At 46.9% G+C, this 20,415-nt stretch overlaps 1 protein-coding gene across 1 annotated transcript; it reads right to left on the bottom strand.

Annotated features, from left to right (window-relative positions):
- Positions 1-14,826: 14,826 nt before the first annotated feature.
- LOC124674248 (probable protein phosphatase 2C 41) lies at positions 14,827-19,809 on the bottom strand. The gene is made up of 6 exons (XM_047210287.1): positions 19,697-19,809; positions 19,358-19,566; positions 18,684-18,926; positions 18,322-18,598; positions 15,337-15,491; positions 14,827-15,235 (listed from the first exon to the last, which is right to left on the bottom strand). Exons 2-6 carry the CDS (start codon positions 19,385-19,387, stop codon positions 15,095-15,097), a joined length of 846 nt encoding a protein of 281 aa, XP_047066243.1. The 5' UTR covers positions 19,388-19,566; positions 19,697-19,809; the 3' UTR covers positions 14,827-15,094.
- Positions 19,810-20,415: the final 606 nt, after the last annotated feature.

The following is a 20,415-nucleotide window of genomic DNA, read 5'->3' as shown; positions in this document are numbered from 1 at the left end:
GCCGACGATGATGACGGCGACTACGACGACTACAAAGTGGCGACTACTACAGTGGCTAGGACACGAGTATGACCGAATGACTCCAGTAGAATTTGGTCATGTATCTTTAATTTTCAGCTAAGCTATGTACTTTTAATTCGAGTTCAATCGTAATAAAATTTCATTCCCGCCCTTTCTTTTCCGCGCGGCGTCGTGGCCGAAAGTTTCCCGCGCGACGTCGGGACGGAAAGTTTCCAGTGCGGACGGCGTCGTGGCGAGAGTAAAGAAAAGAAATAGAATAGAGAAAAGAAATAGAAAAGAAATAGAAAAGAAATAGAAAAGAAAAACAAAAGCAATAGAAAAAATAAATAGAAAAGAAAGGAAAAAGAAAAGTAATAGAAAAAATAAATAGAAAATAAAGAAAAAGAAACAGAAGAATAGAAAAGAAACAAAAAAAAAGAAAAGCAATAGAAAAAAGAAATAGAAAAGCAAAAGAAAAGAAACAGAAAATAAAAAGAAAAGAAACAAAACAAAGAAAAGAAACAGAAAGAAAAAGAAAAGAAAAAGAAAAACAAAAGAAACAAGAAAAGAAAAACAAAAAAACCTTGGTACCGGTTGGTACCACCAACCGGTACGAAAGGTCTTCGCACGGCTGGTGCTACCAACCGGTACCAAAGGGTTCTCCTCTCGTATAACACTTAGGCGTGGCCAAACTTGGCCAAAAACAAGACAGACACCGCCGCCGTAGCCCGCAGCTCCACGCGCCGCCGCCGTCGCCGTAGCCCGCAGCTCCACGCGCCGCCGCCGTCGCCATCGCCCGCAGCTCCACGCGCCGACGCCGTCCGCCGTAGCCCGCAACCGTCGGCCGCAGCGCAGCAGCCGGCCGGGTCGGCCGCGTCGTCGCCGCGTCGACGCCCGCCGCTCCACCCTCTCCCCGCGCCGGCAACCGAGGTGAGAGGACCTCCCTCGCCTCGCCTCCCTCACCTCGCCTCCTCACCTCGCTCCCTAGCCGCCGCGCGCTGCCGGGAGGAGCCGCGCGCGCGACCGCCGGCGGTGAGCTCGCTGCCGGCCTCCTCACGCACGCCCGCGGCGTGTTCGACGAAATGCCGCGCTGCCGTGCGGAGGGTAGGCGCGGCCGAGCAGCAGCAGCGGCAGCCAGCAGCCAGCGCAGCCAGCCGCCGGCCAGCAGCGACAGCGGCCGGCCGCGAAGCCAGCCAGCGCCGCGGCCAGCCGAGAGGCAGCCGTCGCCGGAGCCAGCCGAGAGAGCCGCGCGCACGGCGCAGCCACGTCGGTGGCCGCCAGACAGGCGACGCCAGTCCGTCGTGAGCGCGCCGGCCGCCACGCCGGGGCCGTGGGGTCGTCCGCTGCGTGGAGCAGCCGCGGGCTGGTGAAGCGCCGCCGCCGTTGAGGGCTTCGATGGGCGATACCGCTGCCGCCGCCGCGGACGGCTTTCGGGCTAGGCGCGTCGCCCAACCGCCGGATGTCTCACCGGGTTGTAGTGGTCGCGGCCGCGAGCGCCACCGCATCGCGAGGAGGCGTAGTTTGGTGCCCGTAGCTACGTGTCGACATACCAGCATGCTCTTCGGCGTCGCCGTGTAGGGCCGAGCGGGGTCTTGCCGCCGTTCTCGTGCAGGCGCGCACGTCGTCGGCCGTGAGAGACAGAGGGAGGGGAATACTGATTTACTAGGTCGTTCTCTCTTTTTTTCTCCGTTGTTGTCGCCGTCTGTGAGCTCGCGAGAGGAGGAGCTCCAAGTGTTAGGGTTAGGGTCGAGAAAAAGAGAGAAGAGCGAGAAGAGAATAGCGCCGAGTGTTAGGGTTAGGGTCCATAGCGGCGCCGAGTCCGTGGTGGTGCCGCCGCGACATAGAGTTAGGGTCAAGAAATAGGAGCACCAAGTATTAGGGTTAGGGTTTTTTGCTTTCTTCATTTCAATTGTTATCCATCTAGCAATCTGTTATATGATCATTACATGATGAATGAAATACAATTGCTTTCTTAATTTTGTAGTGACATTGAGGTATGGAGGACGGCACCTTCGTCCGAGATGAGGAGGGGGAAGAAGCGGTGCAGACAATTGATCTATGAGAGTGCCCGTGGTCCGAACCCGACGATGGAGAAGACAACGATTACCAAGACTTTCCGAATGATTTTGGCGAGGGACTTGAGTCCGAACAAGTTAGAAGAGACAACGAAGTGTCCATCACAAACTCCGGCGAGGTGTATATCTATGTATCAATTAGTCTATATGTTCATCCCTAGATGCATTCATTTATTTGTATTGCACTTATTAACGAATAATTTTTTCTTTTAGCCTTCTCGGATCATCGAGCAAGTCCGTTAGATCAAAACGAGGCCCGACGCGGGTGCTAAAGTGCGAGGGCAGGTTAGCCCTCACGGCATTCAAGGATAATGGTGAACCAGTGGAGCCCAAGGAGTTTTGCCGCAAATTTACAAGTCAATCCGGAGTTATTGTTAGGGACCATGTACCGATCAGCATTCAAGAGTGGCATAAGCCGAAGAACCCGGAGAGTGGTGCTAGTTATGTCAACGACGCGATGAAAAAATTTCTTTGGGACACGCTCATGACAAAGTTCAGCCTACCGGAAGACATGACGGAAGGCCGAAGAATAAAGTCAAGGAATGGACATGGAAGAAGATGGCCATACAATTCCGGACCTTCAAGAAAAATTTATGGGACAAATATAAGAATGAAGATCCAGATTCGATGATAATCTAGTGAAGATAAAAGATCACCGGGCCGCATTTAAGGAGTATAAGCAATCGTCTACTTTTGTGTCCCGATCGAAGAAAAATACCGAAAATGCTGCAAAGAAGAAACTTCCGCATCATTTGGGGTCGGGTGGCTACAAGAGTGCCATTCCGAAGTGGACAGCGTTTGAGAATAAACTCGATGGATCATGGAATCACTCCACGTACATGGGACCGGCCCGAACGGTCCAAGTTATGGTTGTTCGCTCATGGGGGGGTTGGACCCAAAGACGGGGTTGATCGTTGCGAAGGGAAAATGGAAGGAAAAAATTGAGGCAATTGTACCGAAGCTTGTAGATGCAATTGACAAGGTCGAAAGGGAGAGTACATTCCCGATCGAGAGAATGACGAGCCGACACTCGCTCTCGGGGAACCCTGAACATGTTGGACGGTGCACGAGCTCGCCCAGGTCTCACCATGAAGGAAGCGTGGTCGGATCGATGCGCCGACACTTATAGAAGCCGTTCGCGAAAGAAGAAGAAGGACGCCGACATTGTAACGGAGTTGTTATCTAGGGTGGAGGCTCTTGAGAGAAATCAGAGGGCACTCGATCAGGCCGCCGTTTCTACGGATCCACAAGCCGATGCCGCCCCATCTCGGCGAAGAAGCGGTGTCGGTTCCTCGCATCTTGACGGATGTGGAGGAAGCTACCCCGTGGATTATGTCACGGAGAAGACAGATTGCGAGCTACATATGTTAATCGGGACCGCGTCTCGTTAAGGTGGCGGTCGGCTATGTGTACCCAAGTGAAGATGGAGCAATGCACCATCATATGCCCATTCCACCTGGTTGTGTTCGTGTCGGGGTGGATGAAGTTGTTTCGGTTTTGAAAAAGTGGAGCTTGATATTCCTAGAGGTGAAGATGAGAGGACACCGGCCGATGTCAAGCACGGTTTCGCCCTATGGCCGAAGAAGTACGTCGTCCTTTTGCAAAGGCCACCGACTCCTACACATGAGCAGCGAAATGCCATCGACTCCTCCTGGTGGCGTCCTGGTGAGCAGCCAAGTCCACACCTACCCGAGAGGGACCCCGGCGTGAGTCCACCATCTCGAGATCCTCCGCGTAAGACAGCGTCCGTTAAGCGGAACGGTACGCCGCCTAGGAAGAAAGCTAGAAAGGAGAAACAACCGCCGCCTACCGAGAAGTTACCTTGGGAAAAAACTCCGGAGGAAAACGCGGAGGCCGTTCGTGCCGAGGTGAAGAAATTTTTTGCACCGAAAGTGCCGAGAGATACCTTTCGAGAAGACACTAGATCGGGAGAAAGTTGTGCGTACCGTTGACAATCTATATGACCCTGTACCATCGCCGCCATCCGACTATGTGCGTTCTATTGAAAGGTCGTATGACAAGATGATCGAGGCGACAAAACCCGTTCAATCGGGTATCGTGGAGATAAAGGGATACACCAAGTCTACCAGCTCGGACAACAACCCGTTCAATCGGTCGACCCTCTCAAGGTGTTTGACGGGAAGACCGTTCAAAGTTCTCGACAAGACTGGAACTGATTACGCCTTAGCCGAACGAGCATATCAGTTTGTTCAAGGGAAAGATTTGGTCGAGAATGTCGGGAAGGTACCAACAAGTATGCGTAACTTGCATTCGTGGTACCTTAAGGCCTCAAAGGAAGGGATCGAGACTATCATGGTGCGAGTTAGGGAAGAGCACTACTTCCGGAGTACCGTGTGAACGTTGACTTCGCCGAACTCTTTCAGCTTATACAATCTCCGGCCCTCGACAAATCAATCATCAGTTGCTATTGTCCGTAAGTGATTTATTTATTTAATTTGAGAAGTCGTTCATTGTCCGCAGTTATAATCTTTTGTGCGCTATATTATGCGAGATCGAAGATGCTCGAATGCAAAAGGGACGATATCACGTACATTGGGTTCATTGACCCGAACACAATGCATGTCAAAACCATAGAGAATCCCCTCTATAACAAGGATACACCGCAGACTTTGCTAAGGTTTTTGAAGCGACAACGTGACAAAAAGCTAATACTTTGGCCTTACAACTTCGAGTGAGTCTTACTGTCTTATAACACATTATATTTTGCTCACCGTATGTCAAAATTTTAACTAATGACTTATGTATATGACACTACATATTGAAACGTGCGTAGGTTTCACTTTATTCTTCTCGTCATCAATTTGGAAATCGGAGAAGTTGAAGTCTTGGACTCACTAAGCAAAAATAAGGATCTATACTTGTCTTGTTTTTTAATGGTCGAAGGTAATTTTAATTCTTATCGGTTTGTTTCGTTAATTTCCGCTTTGAACTAATTGATGACTCTTTTATGCATTTTCTTTTGTCGAGCAAGCGTATGGCAAACTTTCATCAAGGAAGATACGTCCCGTGAATGGACACCGAAGCTGCGATGGCGTGCGAAAGTAAGTAGTACTACCTAGGTCCACACACCTTTTAATTATCATACTTGACTATTGTTTGATTGAATTATATTCTTGTAAAGAAATGCCCGCAACAACCTCCGGAACCGATCTCCGTGGATTCTTCGTTTGCGAGTACATCCGCAGAATTATCAACGAGAGAACGAATAATGAAAGAAATAAAGAGGTACAAAAACAATCTTCACAAATTTGTTTTGTTATCATAAGTTGTGCTTGAGTTTCAGTGAATAGTTGTTTCATGTATTCATTTGTATCTTATTCTTTTATAGTTGGCAAGAAAGCGGAACAAGCTCTCAATCGATGACCGCTTCATAGCAATAGGCGAGGAATTGGCGGGATTTTTCCTTCGGGACGTCATACCACCACTCGCAGAGTTCCACTATGAATGAAGATGTACATGTTACATATATAGTTGACTCGAAGAGTACCACTATGCTACATGTAATAGACATATATAGAGTACGCCTCGGAGAGTACCACTATGCATGAAGATCGATCTTCATGCATAGTGCTACTTAATTTGCGATCTTATGCAATAACATGTGTGTTATATTATATGCACCAACTTGCTATGCATCATCTTGATCTTCATGTACTACCTAAACCCAAACGCGTTTCCGGTGCATCGACGCGATATGAAACAAACCGATATCCCTAAACCCCTCCAAAAACCCTAAAAAACCAACTCTGCCGCGGCGAGATTTGGGCAAATTCCCCGCCGCGGGGGAACCTTTGGTACCGGTTCGTATTACCAACCGGTACCAAAGATCCTTAGCCACTGAGCTCTCCCGGTGGCCCACGTGGAGGCCCGTTTTATACCGGTTACGTAAGCAAGCCGTGCACGAAAGAGGGGCTTTAGTGCCGAATAATTTGTACTGGTTGCAAAACCGGTACGAATGCCCCTCTGGAACCGGTACGCATGAGAGATTTTCTACTAGTGCGTGGCTTCCATGGCCATCAGGGAATCCATGCGGTGAGAAGGCGGCGGGGCCATGGATGCTTTTCTTCTTCCGCTTCGTGCGCGCGCCAGTGGCATCTGCAGTGGTGGATGCAGTCATTTCTTCGCGGAGGGATCCCCGTGAATTTTTGTTTCCTAATACTCCGTATTAGGCATAGTCGGTCAATCATTCGGCATTTACTAGTATCTAAATAAAATTGAGATGTCTATTTTTAGATGGATGGGATGTATGTTTCTGGAAAAGTATGAAGACTAACAATGATATTTCCATGATTTATATTTTAATTAGGAAAACTTTTCTATCTCTTTTATCCTATTCAAATTAGCCGCTCAGTTCAGCTGGGGAAAGAGGAGTGGGAACATAAATGTTCTCACTCTAAAGTAAGACTTTTTAGCTTTTTCATAAATGCATGTATTTAGATATATTATATATATATAGTATCCATTAAAAATATTTTAAAATGTCTTACATTAGATTACAGATGTACAGTAGTATATTGTTTCTTATAGGTTTGGGACCTGAAAAGGGAAGTTTTGGAAGGTTATTTGGTGTTGAGCAAGTATTGATATTACATCGGCTTTTTTGAGAAGATTCTTGGATGCAATGTTTGTTAAATAAATAGCATGATTTTCTATGAAGCGATAAATGACTTGTAGACTCTAGGGCCCCAACAACAGCAGAACACTTGAATGTCTCCGAAAAGTGAGCAGCGCACAAGCGCCATCACCCTCAAGAATGTCTAAGAGCATCCCCACTCGTTGGCGCTCCCCACATCCAAATTCGGCGATAATTTCGTCCGGATAGGACGAAAAAATGGCGTGGGGAGGGCCAGTTTCCCCGCCGCGATCCCAGGCCTAGCCGTTGATTTAATTTTGAAAAATGTAAACTTGACGAAATACGGCAAAAACTTGACGAAATTCGGTAAAAACGACTGAATTATCTAAATAGAGTAATGCTGTTGCAATCGCTGCGTTCCCAGCGTTTTGACGGTCGTTGCATCTGCGGTGGGCCAGCGTTAGTGCAGGTGGCGGTGGCCGGTTGAAGATGGTCGGCGCGCGGTGGGCCAGAGTTGGGCCCTGGCGTCCTTTTCTTCCTGTAAGCTCTGGGGGTTTGACCGATTGGGTGGACTTCCACTGGATCTTCTCCGCTCGGTTCTGCCGATTCTGGAGGCGTCTTTGAGAAAGGAGGGAGAGATGAGGTGCAGATTCTGGCGAAATCGTGCAGGCTTCACCGCCCCTCTTGCTGGGCGGAGGACTCAGGTCTGGAGGTCATACTCGAGCGGCGACCGTCGCCGCCGGGTGATCCGCGAGGCGAGTGATGAGTACGAGGACGAGACCTTCCTCCGCACTCTCAAGTTCAGGGCTGACCAGGATACAGTGGCTCCGAGGCCATCTGATGCGTGGGTTCCTTGCATCTCCTGTCTCATCCTTCTCTTTCTCCCAAAGCGACCGCCCGTCTTTCTTCGTGCCCACCGTCACCTCAGTCCTCTCTCTTCCCCTCTCTCCGCATCAGATCCCATCACCGCTGTTCCACGACCTACCAGTTCCCCCGTGAACCGCGCCCCCGAGCGCTGCCTTGATGACTTATCGCGGTGAGGCGTTTCAACCGTCTGAGCCAAGGCTTCCCGGGGGGTCTGGACAGCCACAAGAGGAGTGGAGGCGCGGGACGACCCGGAAGAGATCCCCATTTGCCCTCTCTAATTTGGTATTATTTCGTTTTCTGCTTTAATCCGTCACATGTTTGTACTGCATACCAATTTCTAAACTATGACACTATATGTGCTGATCTCAAAATTGGTTGCCAATCAGGAGGGTGAAGCTTCGGTACTCTTCACATCTTCCTATCTCTGCGCCCTCTCCCAAGGAACTCACCAGGTATGGTTCTCCGTTCCAAGTAGCACATGCATGTCTCCTTTGATGTCTATGCCTGATATATCTTTTTCACTTCTCATCATTCACCAGTCTCTAGAACTTGCAGTCTACCTGTTTGTGTTAATGCATGAAAGAGATTACTCTTTCTAAGACTAGACATGAAAATGGCCCATCTCAGCAACTAGAGTATGTATGTATTAAATTGATTTGGAGACATTGGTCTTCAACAGGTAGGCATTGTCTTCCGAAGGCATACAATTATCTGATATTCAAATAAATCATTCTTGCAAAAATACCACAACGATCTGGCACTTATGGGAACATTTTTGTATTGCAGCTAGAGTGTGGGTCTCTAATCTGCTATCATTGTGAAGTCAAGCAATATATGAATGGTTTTGTAATAAGAAATTTCAGAACAACAAGGTCATGAGTTGGTTTAGGTATTTCATGACTCCAATAATTAAATGCTTATCTTTTTTGTTGTCAAACCTAAGGAGCAGCGCTTCTGCATCCCGCCACCGTGTATTCTCTGTCGTTGTGTAGAGCATACTTTACATAAGATCCCATCTCTCCGCATCAGATCCCATTTTTGTATTGCAGCTAGAGTGTGGGTCTCTAATCTGCTATCATTGTGAAGTCAAGCAATATATGAATGGTTTTGTAATAAGAAATTTCAGAACAACAAGGTCATGAGTTGGTTTAGGTATTTCATGACTCCAATAATTAAATGCTTATCTTTTTTGTTGTCAAACCTAAGGAGCAGCGCTTCTGCATCCCGCCACCGTGTATTCTCTGTCGTTGTGTAGAGCATACTTTACATAAGTTTTTTGTTCTCAAGATGAAATGTCTCTCCTGTAGGTACTCCTGTACACTTTCGTCTATTTAGATTTCCTGTTGATGAGAGAAGGATGGGAATGACAGATGTTTAGTACTTCTAGCAAAGATATTACTATGAACTAGATCACTCTCATCGGTTGCACTTTTTTCTGCCTCCTTGCACACACATTTATGTGGCTTTTGCTCTGTAAGCTTTTACATTTCAAGCCTATTAGTTACTTCTGTGTTTTTTATCAGGAACTATCAATCAACTTATTTGAGGACTATAAGTGTGTAATTAGATAATTAATTTACTATATTTGGGAAGGATTATCTTACATAATGAGATCTCAGATAGCAGTGTTTTGAAGAACACTGCTGCAGTTGGAAACTCATTCGTAGTTCAGTAGTCCTGTACTTCAAAAGCTGATCTGAATATGATTCTTACTATGGTATGGTTCAGAGACCAATTTGTGTCTTCATTTCTCGAGTAACAGAAAGCTTGAGAAACTTGGATTTTGTCTTAATTACTTGAAGCATACTCTTTTTGAATCATTTAAATTTAGTTTTCTCTTTTACTGCAGAAGAACCAATTAGGCTGTATCTAAAGCTAGCCTGCTATCTAAAAATGATTCACATAGATTTATATATAATTACAAGATTGTTTTTCATGTTAATCTGTCTTGGTTCAATGGTTCATGTATTTAAGGTTACAGACCCATTGACGCTTTTGTGCAGTCTTTTATCTGTTTCTTCTGTTATTTGGACGACCTTTATAGAAGGTGACATGCTACAAGAGTATTGGATATTTTGTTGTTCCTGAGTTCATTGTATATGTACCAAAAGCTTGAAAGCAACATCAGCTATTTTCTGTTTCCTCTTTGCACCCAAGCTTAGCATGAATATCCAGGTACATGAATACTTCTCATTATGCCTGTATATTAGTATATAGTAGTACCTGCCGTGTTGATGTTTCTGTAACAGTAGCAACTTCTTTCTGGTGGGATAGTAACATAACATGTGTTCTTATACAATGCTAAGCTGTTAGGATAGCCACAATTATTTGCTTGTATGAGCAAAAGAAAAGTAGTTTGTTGTTTACTGATCTGAATGTTGTTAGTTTACAAGGTTATTGTGAGTTGATGGCTAATTTTGTTGGGTTTCTTGCTTAAAAGTATCTCAGAGAAGGTAATTTGGCCATGTGGACACACCCACTAAATCTGACAGCTGTTGTTTTTGAACTATCAAAGTAAGATAATTGGTTGCAGAACAAACTCATTTCCCGCCCTTCACTTGTTTCACTAGATGCGTTTGGTTGATATTAAACAAAGCTCTAAGTGTCGTGAATACAGATCCTGCTGAGCTCCTTCCCGCACAAGCTTCGTGGGCCATTCAATCCAGAGTAGGAGCTATCTTGGATGTCAGTTCGGGCCCCGTTGCCCTAGCCGGAGAGCCAGTTAGTTATGTCTGCTCCGGTCCGGTGACATGGGTGGGGGCACACCAGCGCTTCCACGGTGGCCAATGGTGGGTGGGAGGGAGGTCCGGATCTGTAGAGTTAGGTTGGAAGCTATTTTTGCCTCTTTCCTATTCTTGGCATGACTACAGTGGTCGTGTCACTGGAGGCAGGATGGGTCCATGCCGCCGATCTGAGGTGTGCTGGTTTTCGGCTCAGTTTCTCCCATCGCCACTTGCGCCATCCTCCCTCTGCTGCAGAGGAACCACAATGGTGATGGTCGTGGGGCTGGGGGACGTGCAGTGGGCCTATGTGTGGTTAGAACGACAACACTAGCGAAGGATCTGCCGGTGTGTATACTGAAGCTGGTGGGCTTCCTGACGAAGATGAATGGGTTGAGCATGAACGTGCTGCTGGGAGATTTTTAGAGCCATCCACACCCTCGGTGCCACTCCTGCCTTTGAAAAAAATCGAGCCTCAAAGGTGTCCTAAGGGATACTGAGTTGTGACTACCATTTATGAGAAACAATGCCAAGTTTTGTTCAGTTTTATCAAATGATTTTTATTTTTACTATTTACTTCATGAAACTCAAGTTGTCATATATAGTTCTAAATTATGTAATTTTGTCTCTGCTTGCTCTTCATTTCACTTTGTCTCGGTTCATCTAAAGATATGTACTCTTTCTTTTGACAAAGTTTAGCATACTACAGCTCTATGTTAAGTTAATGCTGCTATTTTCGCAGGTTTCATAATTTATCATTGATAGGTCGTAAAACCGTCTGTGAGGGGGAATTTTGCATGCTAGATCTGTATCAGCCACCCTAAGTGGTTATCAAAGTTGTCAGTATGGTACTACCTCTCCAATATTTATATTATGAAATGACACATTTTCATAAACCTTCTCTTTTTAGATTACTAGCCGTGTATCTATGCACGGGTTGATTTTGAATCTTCTGTATTGCAGACGTGAGAGCTCTAGAGTCACCCATATAAAGGAATTGTATGGTAAGTTTGTTCATGACTGTGTAGTACTTGATCAACATTTTTTCTTTGTATATTAGCTCTACGAAACACCTTTTTTGAGCTGGGAAAAATAGGATACATAATTACTGATTCTTTGGAACCATCTCACAAGTATTTGATGATCTGATTCAGCTATATCGCTACAAGTTACATCTCCAGATTCAGTATCGCTATAATTTATGCCATTGTTTTCTTTCCCTATCGGTTCTTACATTGGATTTGATTGTCTATCTTCCCATTTTCATTGCCAAACGGGTAGATTTGGACCCACCTATTTCTCAGCTTGGAATTTTGATTTTTCAGGTTTTTGGATGTAACTATTTCATATATGTTTGCTTAGATTTTTATATTTGCTTCGGTGCTTATGGCATTTTCCAGATGCCTTTTGCCATCTTTTAAAAGAATGATATCATTGGGAAATGGTCAGATGGCATGCTTCTAAGTCCGATCATTCCCTAAACTTGTTGAATGACACATGTGATCCATATACCATGTGCCGATGTGCCTAATGTTTACTTTTAGACCTATTGTTATTCAAAACTAATTATTTTCTCTTACACTACAGCCTAAGCAGCTTCATGACATATATGGAAAGGTTGAACATGCCATTTTGTTATTTTCACATTTTTGCTTGACCATTGCAGGCTTGGTGCACAGCGACACTTTCTCCTATGTTAACTACTCTCCAGTTATACCCCTTTTGGGGTGTAGGCTATAACGTTTGAATTTTGAAGTATTTTTATTAAAGCTTCCTCATTATTAACTTTATTCGAGTGATATTAGTCTAATTGTTGGGTATAATAGCGTTCTTTTGCATGTACCAATCTTATTTGTAACCTGTTTCCCGTTGAATTACATCAACCATCAACACACTGAGACATGTAAAAACCATAAGCATGATGTAAATCGTGAACACATTGTGCCAAGATGCCACGCACGCAAAGTTTTATGTATGTAAAAAGTTCACCAAATGCAGTGCACAAGCCACGATGTGTGACAACCCCAGTTAGACGGCGAGGCCAAGCTCGCATGTCCATCTAGTTTAGACTAACTTTAATGATATTTACTATACTATATTTCGAATTCGGCTAGGGGAATACAACTCTAAATTTTAAAACACAGCGCTCTATATGCCCAAATGGCGGTAGAACACCGTGTAGTCGCCGCCGTTGGAGCCATCGTCGTCAAACTGCGGCGGCGCGGCCTGGCTGCTGCCCTGGCCGGCGTCTCCCCACCGGCCGCTGGTGCGAGGCGGGGACGGCGATGGCTTGTACCATTCGTCGTCGGAGGCTTCGAGGTCGATGACGGGGACGGCGACGCCGGATGGAGGAGTCGCAGGCCGGCGGTAGCGAGCGACGTCCTCGCGCAGGGTGTTGTCGGCGGTTGGAGAGGCGGCGCGGGCGGCGAGTTGACGCGCAGCGGCCAGATCCAGCAGCCGCCGCTGCTGCTCCGCCTCCTCGCGCTCCAAGTCGCGCCTCGACCACTCCAGCGCGGCGTCCTCGGGGAGGGCGTTGTCGGCGGGCACCAGGTCCTTGAGCGACCTGGCGATCGCCTCCGCCACGGCGACATCCTCCGCGCGCTTCGCCTCCTCCTCGGCGAGCTTGTTTGCGGCGTCGTTGATGGCGGCGGCGGTGGCCTCCTTCTTCGACGACTTCCTCTTCCGCCCGCGCTGCGGAGAGGAAGGCTGGTCGCGGATGACGAGGGCGCCGCCGCCGCGCCCTCCGGTCGTCGGTGGCGACGCCGGTTCCTTCTTGACGGTCGAAGGAGACGGCCACTCCTTCTTGACGGTGGCCGGCGTCGACCCGCCTGACCTGGACGCCGACCGCGAGCCAGGCGAGGAGGAGGATGGGTCCATCCTCCTCGGCATCCAGGAACTACCGTGCCGGCGCGACACGGTAGCCGCCTCCGGCGGTGGCATCCCCAGGACGGGGGAGTTCCTGGCCTCGATGTTCGCGAGCACATTTGCGAGGTTGCGGCCAGGCGCGCTCCACCATCGGTGGCGGCCGGCGGCGTTGTTCCTTGCCGGAGGAGGAGGAGGGCCGTCGTACGCCGCGAGTTCGCGTTCATACCTTCGCCGGAAGAACGCGATCCACGATTCGTAGTTCTCGGGGAAGAATCGTGGATCCGCGCGCCTCGTCGATCGCCGCTTCGAGTGCGCCCCCACCCGTTGGCGGCGGCGGGATCGGCACGCTGCCTGCGCTCAGCCTCCATCCTCCCGGCGCGCGGAAGTCCGGCGGTGCCGGGTAGCCCGCAGCGTGGAGGAGCCGTCCCTCCCATTGGTGGAGAGAGGCGGCCGAAGCCGTTGTTGGCCGCACCGTCGTTCGCCATTGCTGGTTCGTCCGAGTTGGGGGAAGATTTGGGGGAAGGCGAGCGAGGTGAATGTGGGGCAGACGCGGTAGTTCGGTGATAAATAGAGGTAGGCGCACGTGAAACCGAGGCGACGGCATTAACTCGCCGCGTGGAAGCTACGCGGCCGGCGAATGCTGACCAGCGGCAGGCTTTTACAGCGCGCGGAAGACGATGCGATGAGGACGACGATCGGTCTCTCTCGCCGACAAGTTGGGGCCACCAGACGCGCTGGAAGTTTCCTCGACGTTTCGCGCGCTTTCGTTTCGTCCGGAGTCCCCGAGCGCTCCCCGGGAGGCCGGGGATGGCGTGGGCTCGCCGGATGAATTTAGGCCCAAATCCGGACGAAAACGAGGAACCGGGGGCGCGACTGGGCCGAATTTCGCCGTCCGGATGGGAAAAACATCGCTCGGGAGCCTCGTCGGGGAGACGAGTGGAGATGCTCTAAGAAATCTCCAAAGTCAGATCCTCAGTTTTGATCACCCTCGGTAAAGTCAAAGGAATCTCCAGGTAATGCGTTCAACAAAGAAAAGGCTAGAAGTTCATCACTGGCACAAGTCACGCCTAGGATTTTTGCCCTGGAGATCATGCCTTGGTACTCGAAGAGCACCAGCAAAGACGAAGTCAACCTGTCCTCCCACCTCACATGTCGAGAATTGCTGCTGCAATGCACAGCAGTCGTCATAGGGACGGTTATCGTGGACATTGCCATGCAAATGGAACCATGAATGGAACCACTCCCTGTGATGCGGATGACACACATCTCCATATCACCATGCGTATTTACATGTGACAAGCTTAACCGAGCAAGCTTTTGGATGTAAGCAAACGTACTCCCTCCGTTCTTATATACAAGGCCACTTTATTTTTCGAGACAAATTTTAACTAATAGTTGGATCAACCAAATATGAGTTACATGGCATTCAAAACTATATCATCAGATGCACATTTCGATGAACTTTCCAATGGCATTTTTCCGAATGATATATAACTTATATTTAGTTAACTAAATCATTAGTCAAAGTTTAACACGACAAATGATGTGGCCTTGTATCCTACCCTTGTTTTTTACCGAGAAAGGGCGTCACTCCCTCTTGATGCCGTGTGCATCATGTACCAAAATTTAGAATCAAATAATCCCATTTGGGTAAACTCCTTATTGGAAGACAAAGATAGCCAAACGACCCTCACAAGTCACAATGGAGCAAGGTGAACTTCCAATATGTGCAAACCATTATTTACAGAAGAAAGCTATTTCGACAGCTTTGGACACTCACATGTACCTCTGAATCGCCAAACAAAGAATTCTACTAGCATATTTTATATGAACTTACAATCGAGCTAACGCATCATTTACAGCCAACATCCCAGTGAATTATTCTTTTTGGATTACCGCTATCCTTGTCAGGCAGGCTATGTCGTATAACTCTTTTTGCTCTCAGTGGCCTTCACGAGTCGCCTGCAGTCAATTTACATCTTGAACCGAACAACCACGCAGGATATATCATCTTTGCTCTCTCTTTTCACTGCTTCGGCAATTAATTGTTTGGCAGCTGTTTGTGGGTCCTTGAACCTTTTCACCAAATCAACAGCTTCCCGATTGTTCATGACCTGATTGACACATAAAAGTAATAAGCGCACATCCACCAATATACCAATGGGTTTTATCCCAGCCATTTGGACAAATCACATACATAAATAACAAACCACACCTTCCAAACTCCATCGCTTGCAAGGACAACTAGCTCAGCAGTGTGATCGATATCTTCAACTGTTACATCAGGCTCTGATTTCAGAAGTGATTTTAGATTTCTGTCTCCGAAAGCTCTCGACACCGCCAACTGCCCACATACTCTGGGAACATCCCCTGGAAATTACAGCATTGCATTTCAGGCACAAACACAATGCAAGTCTAGGAAGCTACACAAAACACACTAATGCATAGAGTAAACAGGCTATTATATAAAACTAATAGAGTTAATAGGCTTGAAAATTAAGTGATCTATCAAGTGTCACTGTTCTGCTTATGTAGGTCAGTGCGTGTCCATACCAGGGAGAAATGCATAAAGAATTTCCAATTGAAAATTCATTATTATTCTTATCAAGCTGAAAATATAGTTAGTGGAAAGCTATATCGAATACTACCTTCCATTTGTTTTACATGAAAGATAAAAGAACTACAGAGTAGAAAGTAGAAACAAGCAACATAAGGAGTTCCTCCAAAAGAAGGCTTGCTTTTCTAGTTAACAGCTACTCCCTCCAATCCCTTTTAATTGTCTCTGATTAAGTACAACTTTATACGCAATCAGAGTCAATTAAAAGGGATCAGAGAGAGTACATCTTATCAATGGGAAACAAGAAGACTGGACACTACTGAAAAGAGCCATAACTGAGTGGCAAGAAAGCGAAAGTTGAAGGAGTGAAAATTTGACAATGTGAAATAAATACAAAGTTTCTTGCTGAAAGGTTGCAAATGAGATCATGTGAAAGGTAGCCACGGAAATGTAGAGCATAAACATGTGAAAGAGCATACCCTGTTAATCAGTGGTGGGGCTAGACTAGCGAAGATACATGATCTAACAAGTAATAAACTAATATAGCTAGGAGTAGTTTCTACCAACGTTAGTCAACAAAGCAACCAAAGCAGCACACCGGGTCTTGTGCACCATTTTCTTATTGGGATCCTCACTAATCAACATAGCGAGAAATAGTAGCCCATTGCATGCTTGGGTCGGCCAAAATAGCGCTCAAGGCTGCTGCTCGGTGTTTGGTCGCTAGGTAGCTTGGCAGTACTAGTTCTACCAAATTGGGTCAACAATACATAGGTATAGAGGCTTTTTGGGAAAATCCTAGGCGGGCCACGGCCCAGTTCGGCCCCTACATAGCTCCGCCAATGCTGTTAATGCCATTAGTACACCACATAGCAGCTGCTGACTTATATTGTGAAATTTGTTCAAAACAATGTTACCAATTAAATAACTAAACGGTTGTCGTTCACATCAAGTATTTTTGGGGGATTCACCCAGCCGCAACAACGCAGCAACAGAGTATAATACAAACGGCAACAATGGCCAAGACATGCAGAAGTGCAGCCTGTGTGGTAGCGCCCTGTTCTGCAACTCAGACAGCAGCATGCCAGAAAGGCAACCGTCCGTAAGGGAGCTAATGATTATATTTTAGTCGACGTCTTTGTTCAGGACTACAGAAAGGATACTTGTAAGGGATTAATAACTACTCCCTCCGTTCCGATTAAATGGACGCGAGTGAGTGTCGTTTTAGGATTGCATCTTTCAGAAACACTGTACGGATCGCGTGGATTAAAGACATCCAGAGGTAGTATAATTTAATTAGGGTCATTAATCATGGTGAAATATATTGCCCACCCTTCTCCATCAGTTCGTACTTTAGGGTGAACTGGTTGGTGCATCAATACAATATGGTATCAGAGCTAACAGGTGTCAAGTTCAAGACCGGCCAATGCACTATTAAATAAAATAGTTGTGGCCTTTCATCGATCCCACGTCTATGGTTTGTCTAGCCTTGACGTGAGGGGGTGTTGAAATATATTGTCCGTCCTTCTCCACCAGTTCAGAATTCTGGGTGAACTTGTTGGTGCATCAATAAATAGATCAGTACTACTGAACTAGTTCACATAATCACAGTATAGGCTTAAAATTTATTAGAATCCAGGCAGGTGGAAATTCTGAGTCAAGCTAGGAGTCTTGTTTGATTCCGTTGCATCCTTACAAAAGGATGGAACATACTTAGTCAAGACTCAAGCAGCAAAGCATTCTCCATCTTGTCTCTCATTCCCAATATATGTCTGCCGCCCCTTTCAATACCTTCAATACTGAAGTGAACCAATGTCCACTCTATTATGCACCGAAGAGCATATACCTCACTGCTCTTTTAAGTTAGGCTCCGGTGAAACTTGCATGAGAAATAATACATATGGCTAGTAGTGATGAACTATTGACGAGGATAGATATACATATGGCTAGTAATTCGTGTTTGTTAAGATGAGCTAATATAGAGGAGTCTATAACAACATTATCAGATTCATTGCAAACAATAAGGTGATTGAATAGTATTTGTGGATACATGACATAATATAGGTGGCATTAAGATCACGATGCTAAAACTTTATATCCTCTTTCTGTTTTGGTATTAACCATGACGTTTAGTATCCACTTGCAATGAAAAAAAAAGGACGTACCCAGTTTTGAGAGCTCCCGCACTGTGCGGGGTCTGGGGAAGGTGTTAGTGGCAAGCCTTACCCTCACGAAGTGCAATGTGAGGAGACCGAGACTCGAACCTGGGACCTCTCGGTCACAGGCGGTGAGGCTCTACCACTTGCAATGAATGTCTATAAATTCAATAAGTAGAGGGATTACAACATTTTTGGACAATTTACAATTAGCTAACCAGATGGTGTCAACATTTTCATATAATTTAACACAAACAAGGATCTAACTAAGCATATCAGGCACCTAACCAATAGACGTTACATAGCAGATACCTTTGCCATCTGACATCACTAAAGACTTTTGACTAATAAATACTTTTACTAATATTGTATGTTTCAGGTTTTTCCTCACAACATGATGAGTGAATTAAATATCAGATGAACGACTTGGTTGTAGCAACAATGTCAATTAAGATAGCATGTTTGGAAAAACGATGAACTAGTGACCCACCTGGCATGTTTGAAACAAAACCTCCCCTGTTTTCAATAGCGCCACGCTCGGCATTCGGGTCATGGTCAATTGACATCTGTATGGCCTCCCCTCCTTTCAACAGAACCGCTCTAGAGTCCCCAACATTAGCTACCCACAACTTCCTGCCGTTTATAAGGATGGCAGTTACAGCAGTGGAGCCACCTGGCCCCAAATCTGGAGTATGCGACAGGATAGCCTGGTCTGTCTTTTCGTAAGCCTTTGTGAGTGCTCTGTCCGGATGTGCCCAAAACTCTTCCTGAAATGACACGTTAATATAAGATGGCCGCAAATGCTAGTGAATGTGGGATTTTGGTCCTGAAACAGCTGTAAGAAAATCTTGCCTCGTTCAAAATATTAGGAAACAAATTTTTCTGTAGGTACGCAGGAACGGTATCTCCTAAATGGCCGTCATAAATAGCAAAAAGGCCAAGCTCATTCCCTTTCACTTCCGCGAGTTCAGCGACATGAAAATCCTCCATGGGATGATTCGTCTTCCCTCTTGTAAGGCTAAACCCATAGCTAACCTTGACTTGGCCCTGGCAGCCTTTCCCTTTACCAGAGGAGGCAGATGCACGCCCTGCCGCCTGCATTCAAGCGGAACGGTCAGCAAGAGTGAGCGAATAAAGCTGAAGTGCTAAGAATTAGAGAATGCGTGTGTTAAAAGTTTCCAGCAATTCAGTTTAAAAGCTTGGAGCACGAAACAGTATAATACTTCCGGGATGCTTAAAAGCTAACAAAAATCATGTCAACAGATGATGAAGACTGATAGACTTCCGTGTACACAGAACAAAAAAAAAGCCACTCAACATGTACCGTCTGCACTAATTCTCATCCTATCCTAATAAATAATATTCTCTCCGAACCATATTACTTGTCGCAGAGTAATAATATACTTGTAATTCGCAAAATTAGAGAATATTCTGTATAAACAACAGCCTCCCAAAAAATTCAGAGAAAACATGTACTAACTGGTGAGCAAAGCAACACAACAACAAGTGATCAAAATCAGACTTACCCCTGAGCCGAAGCAGCAAAACTTGGCCATATCTTGAGGCTAAACTCCCCAGCTCCAGTCCAAGAACTAAACCAAGATAATAAAACGACCAAAGGTAGTAGGGAAGAAAAAATCAGAGCCTCGCGCCAGCAGCGAGACCCGTAGTCCCGGGACGCCGCGAGGATCGGGTTTGGGCCGAGAACCTCGCCCCTTTCATGGAAGTCCGCGCCCTGGCAGAAGAATCGGATTGCGTCAGATCCAGAAGCGGAAGCAGCAGCAGAATTCAACGGGCACCAATCAGCGGACCCCCCAGAAGTAAAAAAAACTGTGATTTTTTCCTAGCGAGGCGGACCGACTCACCGATCGATCCGGCGGCCGACGAGCTCCGGGATTGTAAGAGGGGGACGGAGCAGCTTGGAGGTTTGAGCGCAGAAGCTGAGGGAGCTGCCTGCTCTGCGTTTCTGGATACGGAGTAGTATTTTTTCTTCCGTCAGGTTTGCGCGTCGGGACGAAGAAGTCTATGCGGATGGCCTTTCCGGGGGTCAACACTCAGCAGGGGGCTGGCCCACCATAGCGTAGACCCGGTCCATGCACCGTGAGGAGGCGGAAAGCAATCTCGAGGCGAGATCGACGGCTGTGGTTGCTCGGAGCTGTGGACAAGGTGTGCTGAAAGGGTGCCGTGTCAGAGACGACAGGGGAGAAGAAACGGTCGTAATTGATGGGTCAGAGCGTGGAAACCGAGCCCCACTCACCGACCCGTGGGCCCGTAGTAGTGGGGCCGAGCAGTCATGGCGGGGGCAGCCCGTGTGCGGAAATTAAGGACTTCGGGGAGGTGGGGCGCGCCGGTTTGACTTGCCTGTCTCTATAGACCTCTGGTGCTGAAACGAACGGGTGTTTGGTCCGTGAGGGAACCGGGTCCATGGACCGGAGGAGGAAGCTGGGCTCGTGACCCATGGCAGCGACGGGGCAGCGGCTGTGTGGACCAGGTTTTTCCTCGCTGGTGTGGAATTTAATTCGGCGGTAGTGGCAGGCGACGACTGCCGAGTTTAGACCGGAGAATATTTAATCCTGAAATCTTG

The sequence above is a fragment of the Lolium rigidum genome, chromosome 7 (assembly GCF_022539505.1).
Source record: "Lolium rigidum isolate FL_2022 chromosome 7, APGP_CSIRO_Lrig_0.1, whole genome shotgun sequence".
NCBI lineage: Eukaryota > Viridiplantae > Streptophyta > Magnoliopsida > Poales > Poaceae > Lolium > Lolium rigidum.
The sequence above is the reverse complement of the archived record's forward strand: the minus strand, read 5'-3'. Positions and strand labels throughout refer to the sequence as shown.